The sequence below is a fragment of the Sander lucioperca genome, chromosome 22, assembly GCF_008315115.2.
Source record: "Sander lucioperca isolate FBNREF2018 chromosome 22, SLUC_FBN_1.2, whole genome shotgun sequence".
Taxonomy (NCBI): domain Eukaryota; kingdom Metazoa; phylum Chordata; class Actinopteri; order Perciformes; family Percidae; genus Sander; species Sander lucioperca.
The window spans coordinates 26,904,353-26,915,488 of NC_050194.1; the positions used below are offsets into that span (position 1 = coordinate 26,904,353).

Below are 11,136 nucleotides of genomic sequence, written 5' to 3' on the forward strand. Positions count from 1 at the left end.
ATATCATGCAACTGTTTTACAAGGCAGCCATTGCATTTATTGCTCGTTATGGCATTATGGCTTGGTTCGGTAACCTGTCCATTAAATTAAAATCACAGCTCCAAAACTTGATAAAAAGGGCTGGAAAAATGATTGGCCAAATGCCACCAACTCCTCTTCAGGAGCTCTTCGAGGAGACGGTGAGGTAACAGGGTCTCAAAATCACCCACGACCCAAATCACGTCCTGTATAGTGAGTGTGAGCTGATGCCTTCAGGCAGAAGGTACAGGTTACCAAACTGCAAGCTTAACAGGTAGAAATTCTCATTTGTGCTGCTTTCAATCAAATTAATGAATACTAAGAGATAAGGTGTGTGTGTGTGTGTGTGTGTGTGTGTGTGTGTGTATTGGCTGCAGTGATGTATGTGTGACTAATACTACTAAATAACATTTGTGGATCTTACCATTATGGTTATAGGATGTGCAATGCCCGACAGGTGCAATATAAATATAAATATATATATATATATGTTTTTAAACCGTTTTCCAGGTTAGTGGAGGTGCATACCGCTCAAAACCAACATGAAAAACGTAGCTAGTAATGTTCACTTCACCTGTTGACAGCAACGTTATTGTTCATATTTTGACACAATGTTTCTGAGCGTAGTAGTGGTCATAGTGACTGAAAGTGTGATGTGAGATGCTAAAAGACACTACACACTGTTTTCAGGTAACGTTACTTTTTGTCGTTCAACACCTGGCACCATTAGTCTTAACAGTCATAATGTTTTTGTTGTTGAGTTTTGGTCTTTTTGCAGTATCTCAATCTGCAGTAACTCCATTTGGATTGGTTCTTTTATCATGTATAGTATAGGTAACTTCATTATAAAAATTAAATTGTGATATTACACCAATGGATCATAATGACTTTTCAATGACCTACATGTTGGCAAACCATTACTATCAATTCATGTAAGGCGTTCCCCGTAAAACGCCTGGGTCACAGTCCAGCTAACTGTCAACAAGTCTGCCACCTTTGCAGGTTTGGGGTTAAGAAATTGTTGCTCTGACAACAGTTGCTGATGAACTTTAAGTAGCTTCGAAATAACCGAAAAATCCTCAATTTTCTATTCAGGATAAACTAGCTATCCACGTATGAATAACAGGGCCCAGGTCTGCAATGACTGATAATGACATGCCTGATTATCAATTTAAACAACAGCTGTAGGACTGTTTCTAAAGAGGCTTTTAGGATTGCAAAGAAAAAATGGTCTTGTTTTACCTTATGGAAGAACAGTGCAGGAGCATCAACTTGACCCTCAATTTTCTTTGTAACATCTGAAAAAAATAAATTGATACCAAAATTACTTGCCTGAGCTGAAGATGCTTCAGCAATATAAACCCTAAAAAAATAACTCCATGACCATTAAATGGTTTAGAGAATACAGACAGATTACAGCTGAGAATGAGCTGGGCTTCAGGGAAGTGGCCAGTGTGAACACAACATTTTAAGAGTAACTTTCATTAATGGACAGCATCCACAGTGCTTTTTAGTTACAGTACTTGAAGGATCAGTGCAGTTTTTTAGAAGCCAGTCAGTTTACTCATCTGTACTACTCACGAGTAGGGCTGCAGCAAGTTTCAACCTGAGACTGATCTGTATATAGGCATATATGTAAATATTTGTTATACTCAACCTATTTTCATTTATATATTTGATTACGTCACTCAGCTCTGTTACACTTCTGCTAGTAGATCGTTGATCAGCTGTTTCTCCGTGAAGAGAGAGAGGGAGAGAAAATGGTGCGCAACAATCAGCTGTTTTTCCGGCTCTTTAGATCAGATTGTGGTCACCACTACGTATTTTCTTGTCTTTGTTTTTGGTAGTTGTTGTGTTTGGTGTAGTTTCATCGTCCATACGACTCTGTGATTTACTTTTGTCGGGTCCGCTTCGTGGAATGGATGATTAAGTTGGACTAAATGTTTTCTGTTGAGATGCTGAAGCATTGACGTTGTGCTATTATTGTGGTAAGCTAGTTTGATTTTGCAGTAGACACACTGTACAGAGTTTTCGTTTTAATTACGTTTGAAATGATTCCAAACTTTGGACACTTTCTGTCGTTTTCTCCAGCCTGTCTCTTCTCTTAGCCCCTTATGCTCTTTCTTCATTTTGTAATCAGTCTTCATGGCGTGTGTCGCCATCAGCGTCAGCCCGGTGTGCGACAGTAATAATCCTCCGTGCGGAAACACCGTGAGCGATACAACGTTGGTAACATTAATTAAACGAAGCTTCGGGGCAAATCATTTTGCATCGAGGATTTTTAGTAATCAAATTATTCGAGTTACTCTAGGAATCATTTCAGCCAGAGTACTACTTAACCTGTAAAACCATCTATATACTGTTTCCTATGTCTCTGTGGAAGCTTTGTCAAGTCTGAGAAAACCATTATGATGCCAATAAGGATATGTTCGCTTTGGCTTGGAGACCACAAACCTATAACTTAAAACCTATGCTAAAAAATGTAGTGTACAGAGTGACTAAAAGTTAGGATAAATGGGCCCCTGCTGCTTTGATTTTGACCATACTTTTTAAAAATCTGTCTCCCAAGTCCCCCAACTTTATGAAAGTGCAAAACTAAATTGCTTCAAGTAAAATCTTTTGCCATTTTCCATAGCTTTTTATCTAAACGAGTCTGACAAAATATATTTCTATACATTTTCTTCAAGAAATCTCATTATTATTAGGAAACAACTCAATGTAAACCATCCTGCTACCTGAAGACAACCCCTATTTCTTCCTTTTTGAATAAGGTTTGTTAAAAACGACAGTGACCAGCTGTTTTAGAGATAATCAAGTCTTTTCTTCTTTTTTTAAATGAATAAATGAATACAGGACTCGATTTTAAAGGGTTGTGTCTTGGTACGTTTTCTGCTGTGGCTGAGAGCCACAGGGTAGGGAAGTTGGGAAGCATTGACCGACAGATTAACACACTCTTGGTTTTGGTTTATGGGATTTGTTGACAATAGCAAAAATATAGAATGTTGCCAGAATTACCCTTTAAAGCTTTTCAGTATTAAACTTGTAACATGCTGATTGATCAACACATTAAAATCCCTCAAATAGCAAAAGATAGAAAACAATACAGATTTGACATATAGTATTTAACATCTTCAATGTTTTGCATCCTCAGTGTTTATCATACCCTGCTTATACCAGTTATCCTGAAAAAGGAATACATTTTTTTTTTACGACACCGTATACACACAGACCACCTAAACTTAAGTGTAACTGGATTTTTTCCAAACTCACCGGATCGTTTGAAGCGGTGTCCGATGCTGCGCGACCAGCCTATATTATGGATGAGGGGGCTGTACATGTGGCACCAGAAGTCATCCGACCCGTCCTGGCTCTCCTCATAGACCAGCCTGAGGCGACCTCCGATTACCTGCTCCACCAGCGCCACCCGTGTCCGGCACAGGTAGTTCTTATCAACCACCTCTACCCGCATCAGCTTCTTGAAGGGGTACTGCAAGTTCTCGTGTACCTATGGTGACAAATCGTACATTGATTTAACAAAGGCAAAACCACTGTTCCATCATACCCACTGCTATAATTACTATTAATCATATTTCTCTAAATCTTTATATCCAGGGTGCTATTTGTGAAAAAAGCTTTTTTTTTGTTTTTTGATCATGCACAACAAAACATGCAAGAATTAAATCTCCCCTTACAATACAATGGATATAGTGCCAGGCATTCCAAACACTTAAATATGCAATTCAATGGAAAATACGGAGCTTTCAAGCCGGAGAACGGAGTTCACTTCGCATCGGAAAGAAAATACTTACGCCGCATGACGCTCACTTTTTCTGGCTAAACTCCACTAGCACGGCCCCTGAAAGGACCGTCATCTGGCGGTGCCTGTAGCCGGCTCTCAGTCACCTATTGGCGGCTAAACAACTGCTGCTGGTAGCCGGCGTCCCGGAGCTCTGTAGCAGCTAAATACAACCAGCAACTGCTGCTCAGATTTGATCGTTCTATGGCACTATAGACTGTTCACGTTACAGCGCTTTACTTAGTTTAAATTACTTCTATTTTAGGTATATAATATAATGGTCTATTGGTGAAGTAGCATTGATGGGAGATTGTTGGGTCTTTGTAAGTTATAGAGTGTGGTCTAGACCTACTCTATCTGTAAAGTGTATGTAAAGATAACTACTGATATGATTTGACAATATAAATTAAATTAAAAAACCAGAAGATGGAAACATGTAACTGATTCATTGTTGTTCATAGTTGTTATATTTATTATGTATAGAGTGAGTTTGAGAGTAATGTCATGTCCAACACAAATGAACTTTAAGAGTAAGTACTTTTGTCCAATCATTCCTGAAATCATTATCAAATTTGGAGATGTTTAATTAACATAAAAACATCAGCTTCCAGCTTGTTTGGATTTAAAGATATTGGCACTGGCCATCAAAAACATTTGGGAGTCTCACCTTGGCGTTAAAGTCAGGTGGCAGTGTTTTAGCTCCAGTGAGACGCTTCACAAGAAAGGCTTTCCAGTTAGAGTACTTATGATGTATGCCTGTAAGGGAAATTACAAAAATAACAGTAACAATTGGTTACAGCAACAACACCAACCATCTAAAAACACAGGCATTCAAGAACAAGACTGTGAACAAATTTGGCACAAGACTCACTTTTTGGAGGTACAAGGGGTTTGCCACTTGAAGCACACCATCCCACCGGGTGCACTTCAGGGATGCAGAGATTACACCAGAAGTCCTTACTGTTGTCGTTGTCAAAGCCCTCATACCGCAGGAGAGCCTTGAACCCTGCACAACGACACACAGCAATGCCCATTGGCCACTTACAGTACTTGCTTCTTCCAGACTTCCAGTATATATATATATATATATATATATATATATATATATATATATATATATATATATATATATATATATATATATATATATATATATATATATAACCTGTCAAAAGTTTGGGGTCACTTAGAAATTTCCATTCCACTCCATTATAGACAGAATACCAGCTGGGATCAGTTGCATTGTTTTTTTAATCAGGGCAGCAGTTTTCAGATTACATTATGTGCTTACATAATTGCAAAAGGGTTCTCCAATGTTTTCTCAGTTAGCCTTTTAAAATGATATCAGATTAGTAAACAGAATGTGCCTTTGGAACATTGGATGAATGGTTGCTGTTAATGGGCAATGTAGATATTGCATTAATCAGAATCAGAATCAGCTTTATTGGCCAGGTTTGCGTAGACAAACAAGGAATTTGACTCTGGTAATCTTTGCTCTCAAAGTACAACACTTAACATATTAAGAATAAAAACAGAAGAATATAAAAAAAAAAAAATAGTGTACAGTGTAACAATACAATAGAATTTACAATTTCACAAAAAATATATAAAAAGAGAGGGAAGGAATAGTGCAATATTGGTCAATAGACTGAGATTTTAGGATTTAAATATGAGTACAGTACAAGGCAGATCAGTGCAATGGTAATATATTAATAATTTAATATCAAATTAAAGATCAGCCACTTCTTTCTACAACAGTCGATAACCCTTTTGCAATTATGTAATCACATAATGTAATCTGAAAACTGCTGCCCTGGTTAAAAAAACAATGCAACTGATCTCAGCTGGTATTCTGTCTGGAATGGAATAGACATTTCTAAGTGACCCCAAACTTTTGACCGGTAGTGTGTGAGTATATATATATATATATATATCACCGAAACGTGTTTCTGAAAACATTTTAAGAGAGAAATAGGCCGTGCAGTTGCTGAATCTGTCTTCATTTCAGATCAACAAAGGTCAGTTTAAAAGATTTTCGTCAGATTTTGAGAGACTCTAGTCACGCTCATTCCGCTCCCCATTTTCTGGTTAGCACTCTACCAATCAGATGGGTCATTTGAGTCCGACTGGCGAGAGTTCCCGCCCCGCCGATTATACATGTCATATCGGCCAAAATGAAGGCTGACGGCCCCTCGGACGGACGACGGCACGGAACACACCGAACAGACTCGAGTCACTGACCTCTCCAGACTGTCCAACGGCAGATTATCGGCTTGGTGTGTCCGGGCCTTAAAGCGTAAAGCACTTTGAATTGCCCTGTAGCTGAAATGTGCTATACAAATATAGCACAAATAAATAAAGCTGCCTTGCCTTCAATGTGCATGTGACTATTGTATTAAGGTAGAAATCCTAACCTGTTCTTTAATGATTTTTGTCTGAACAGTGGGGGGCAGCTCACTGTATTGAACCTCAATGGGATTATTTTACATGTGATTTTGCATGCATTTGCTGTATTGTGATACATCCATATTGGAAAGAAAGTACTGTCATACTCATTTCAACCAGATCAGCTACTCCCACCAATGTTTTACAGAAATGATAATTAAATCAAAATCCAAAAGGATGCAGAAAAATCAGACAATTCTGACATAGCTGACCCTTGGGTGGATTTGTCCAATAAAGAAATTTCCTTTGGCAATCTGGAGAAGTAGTCTTACCTGCTAGCTTAATGATTTCTGCTATCCAGTACACCTTAGTGGAGAGGTTGGAATCAGTGTTGACCACTTCAATCCTCACTCCTTCTTCTATGTCTCCCCAGCATTTCCCCATAGGGGCCTGAAGCACAGAGGAAGCAGTGAAGTGATTCAGTCAAGAAAGGTCCCTACCTACTCAACTCCAGTTTTTACTTACATGCTTGAAGCAGCTAACTGGAGCTCCAATCGTGTTTTTGCTACAGATATACCGACCCCATTCAAAGGTTTCCGCAGGGACCACTGGCGGAAACAAGAAAGAGTGTAAAGCAGGAGTATATCTAAACAGAGCAGCACGGTTACCCTATTAATCATCGTTACTGCTTTTTGAGAACATACCAGCTTTCGATTTGGCCTGGTTCTGCTGGCTTGCTTGGTACTGGGCGTAAGCGGCCAACTTTGCCATAAGAGGTTGTTTCTGCAAGACTTTTGCCTTTTTTGTTGGTGGCTTGCCCTTGCAAAACAAAACACACATCAATATTTATACAATAATATAGGTTTGATCTTAAATTATTTGTTGTAGAGTAAAACAAAAAGAAATCATTTGTTGCAGTAGGCATACTTACCTGGAGTCTTGCCAAGATGCTAGCTTTTTTGGAATTTGAGGAATAACTCCTAGAACAGGACACACTGCAGAAGCGCTTGGTTTTGGAATAAAAAGCATCTCGTACTCCAACCATCCCACACATCTCACAAGTGGCTGTGAAACCACAAAACAGACACATATACTCTGTTAAAATGATCAGACTACATCATGCTGGCAAATCATTGTTCTCCTCACACACAGGATTATATTCCAGAGTAGGGCTGGGTATCGTTCAAAAAATGTTCGATTCCAATACCGTGACTTCGATACCGGTTCATAAACGATGCCTATTTTGGAGAACAAAAAGAAATTACAACATTACGGCAGGAATCGTTTTATTTATTTTTACTTGAGCTCCGTCTCTGTGTAACGTAGAGTTTTTCCTGCGTGTCTCTACGACGTGTAACGTTAGACAGCCAATCACAGACATTATTAGATCTTGGTAGAAGCATGCCTAAAAAGTATTGAATTCGGCACCCAGCCCTAGGGAGAAAATCAGATATGACAATATTCTTGACCAAATACAGTGCTAAGCATAAGTGAATACACCCATGCTAAAGTTGACTAAAAAGAGGAATAATAAAATCATCTTTTGGAAATTGATCTTAATGCCTTAATTAAAAACAACTAGTAAAAATCCAACCTTTAAGGACACCGATTTTTCTTTGTGAAGGAATAATGTATCGTAAATAAATAAATAAATACAGGGGGCATAAGTCAGTACACCCCTATGTTAAATTCCCATAGAGGCAGGCAGATTTTTATTTTGAAAGGCCAGTTATTTCATGGATCCAGGATACTGTGCATCCTGATAAAGTTCCCTTGGCCTTTGGAATTAAAATAGCCCCACATCATCACATCCCCTTCACCATACCTAGAGATTGGCATGGTTTTATTTCAGTTAGCCTAATAGCTGGTTTGATTTGCATTGAGAGATGATCTTATGGAAAGTACCCCATGCCAATCTCTAGGTATGGTGAATTGGATCCATGAAATAACTGGCCTTTAAAAATAAAGATCTGCCTGCCTCTATGGGAATTTAACATAGGGGTGTACTGACTTATGACTTATCCCTGTATTTTAAGGAGGAACATTCATTTATTTACGATACATAATTCATTCACAAAGAAAATTGGTGTCATTAAAGGTTGGATTTAATATTTTGACAGTTGGTCCTTTCACAAAATATTTTTTACAATAAGATTTTACATAAATAATCATCAATAATGTGGTAAACAGTTTAAAGTTAAATTATAGAGGAAAAATAAAAAAAGCTATGTACTGATGTTTATACGCATACACAAAGTGTTAAAAAAAAAATCTGAAATCCTTCAAATGATATTCCCTCAAAATTTTTCACAACAGATTTTCTGAGAAAATTGACTTAGTATGTGCTTGTTATTATCAATTTAGACAACGTATTGTATATCACGATATATGACTTCACCACGATATGATTCCATTGAAAGAGTACATATGATCATATTGAATTATTGCTACCCATCCCTATTCCTGAGCACCACAGGAAGGATACATTTCAAACACATTTCCATGTACTAACCCATTCCAGCCTTGCCGTCAGGGTAAGTGTAGACTTGACCATTGTTCTTGATGATGGGCAGGCTGGCAGGGATGGAGGGCACTACCTCATCCTCGCTGTCCTCCGAGCTGGAGCTGCTGGTAGACTCCTCGCTGCAGCTGTCATAGCCATCAAACATCCCGAACGAGTCTCTCCGCTTGCGCTCTGAACGCGGGGTGCGTTCAGCCTTTACAATCAAGGAAATGACAAAAAGGCATTAGAGTCTGAATGAACGGAATACTTTAAGGCAGCAACTAACAATTTTCTTCGTCCACAATTCATCTTTTGGTTGTATTCTGATGTAATTTATATTGGGTCAATTAGGGCTGCACAATTAATCGCAATTTTATCGAAATCGCAATATGAACTAGTGCAATATCCAAATCGCAAGTGGGGGGACGCAATATGTTGTTAAAGGCAAAATATGTGTCTAACCATTCTAAAATAAAGTATTGTGGTGCTGCAGAGACATCCCGGCCTACAGATCCTATCCTACAGACTACAGAAAACAATCTTTGTTTGGTACAGATCCTCGCAAAAATCACACTTTTTTTAAATTAGATTTTTCAATGAAAATGAGAATAATGACACAAAAATGATCATTCCCTCCAATATCGTGAATCATATCGCAATCACAATATCAGTCAAAATAATCGCAATTAGATATTTTCCTCATATCGTGCAGCCCTAGGGTCAATACAATGTCGTAAAACTGAACTGTCCATCACAGTTTCCCAAAACCAAAAGGGACATCAAATCTTTAAATGTCTCCTTGTGTCCGAAGACCATCCAAAGCCCAAATATATTCAGTTTACTTTCATAGAACTCAAAAGGTAATCAGGCCATATGTGCATTTGAGAAGCAAGGACCAGTGACTTTTTGCAATCTTTGCTTAAAAATTGACTTACACTCTTGTTTCAGCTCTCAGACGGTTATTTTTTTTTTTTTTTTAATTCTGTTTATTATATTTTTTAAAGACAAATGCACAAACAAAACAAAGTAAACAAGCAATTAACAGACTCACAAGTAGGTCCATAGCAGGAAATACACAAACGAAATATATACAAATATACATAAAATACAATTCATCTGTCATTTTAAGAATTTGTGTGCAGGCTGTCATATTATTAATGGTCAGAAGGCCTTTTTTATTTTTAAATCAACCATTGTAGTTATTTTCTATTCACAATGTTTTCCCCGTGATATTCTGGTCTCTTTAACATGTCATCTGCTTTGGAATGTGACCGAGGAAGCTGGCTGTAGAAGCCAATGAGAAATTGCTATAAAAAAAAGATGCATTGAAAAGCAAAATCTAATTATAGTTATTGCCGTGAATACCTGGAAATTCAAATAGGTCTTGTTCTTGTTCATTAGGCGTGCATGATCCTAACCAGTGTTAAAATGTTTGTTGACATCACATAGCCTGTCTAGCGTTACTTCCTCCTCTGAGCATCACAGGTGACACCCGAACTGGCTGCGCTAACAAAAATCATTTAGCCAGCAAGAATGCTGAAAGACAAAAAAACAATGCACCAGCCAGTAAAGCTTTAACGTTACTGAGCTGTATGTAAGATGTACAAAATACATACAAAGCTAATACATAAGATAAAATAAGGGGCGGCCTTATTGGAAATAGCTCTTAATGCTAACTAGCATTAGCACAGCTTGCTAGCGGAAACCTGTTTTTCCAATTTTAATTCACAAAAGCATACCACAACTGTCCAGCAAACTACACGTATGCAGTAAAATAAGTGTAGGGTTATTTTATGTACATACCTGTTTTGTTTTTTTGGAAAACTTGCTAATATTTAACGCTAGCTGATCCAGTAGCTAGCTAATGTTACCATAAACAGATAACAACAAAGGAGCAGCGCTAGCCTTAGCAAATCCTCTATAACAGGAGGCTCGCGGGCCTAAAATATTTCAAATGTACTCACCAAATCCCTTGTGTCTTCCATTAGCCCTTCATATAGATAACGGTCTAGTTAACTGTGCTGCCCAACGCAAATAATGAAAACCCCGAGGCTGGGGATAAATTTGGCTTTGAAAAACCAAAGTCTAAATGAATACTACCAAGCAAGATATCAACAAATTACTCTGCTGCATCTGCGCATGTGCGATCGTAACCTACTTCCATGTGATTGGTCAGTCCTGAGTGGAGGTCATCGACCCCCACAGAAACAAAACAGTAGACTCGGCAATGGAGATGAATGAATGGCCACTTCAATTTAATAGACTAGAACATAATAGATTAGAACTAGTCCATATCACTCGTGTCAAACCAACACCAATATAAATAGAGGTACTATTCATTAACATCAGTTGTATCAGTTTGATATCGCTCACTAAGATGCATGCTATAACTTTAAGGTAGGTACGCTTGAGAATCTGCCCTTCTCTAAGTACA

General features: G+C 38.1%; 1 protein-coding gene across 4 annotated transcripts in view; it reads right to left on the reverse strand.

Annotated features, from left to right (window-relative positions):
• The window catches only part of mbtd1 (mbt domain containing 1), a 33,179-nt gene extending 22,204 nt beyond the window's left edge, over positions 1 to 10,975 (reverse strand). Inside the window, exons 1-11 of one of the 4 annotated variants that reach the window (XM_035997530.1) lie at positions 10,667 to 10,918; positions 9,638 to 9,684; positions 8,712 to 8,916; positions 7,131 to 7,264; positions 6,904 to 7,018; positions 6,725 to 6,807; positions 6,532 to 6,649; positions 4,686 to 4,820; positions 4,482 to 4,570; positions 3,289 to 3,523; positions 1,261 to 1,316 (exon numbers count right to left, since the gene is read on the reverse strand). In XM_035997530.1, coding sequence (XP_035853423.1) covers positions 1,261 to 1,316; positions 3,289 to 3,523; positions 4,482 to 4,570; positions 4,686 to 4,820; positions 6,532 to 6,649; positions 6,725 to 6,807; positions 6,904 to 7,018; positions 7,131 to 7,264; positions 8,712 to 8,868 — 1,122 coding nt within the window. In that variant the 5' untranslated portion in view covers positions 8,869 to 8,916; positions 9,638 to 9,684; positions 10,667 to 10,918. Of the gene's footprint in view, positions 1 to 1,260; positions 1,317 to 3,288; positions 3,524 to 4,481; positions 4,571 to 4,685; positions 4,821 to 6,531; positions 6,650 to 6,724; positions 6,808 to 6,903; positions 7,019 to 7,130; positions 7,265 to 8,711; positions 8,917 to 9,637; positions 9,685 to 10,666 lie in introns of all 4 variants that reach the window. The other 3 variants (XM_035997529.1, XM_031323871.2, XM_035997528.1) reach the window with 3 other exon arrangements.
• Positions 10,976 to 11,136: the final 161 nt, after the last annotated feature.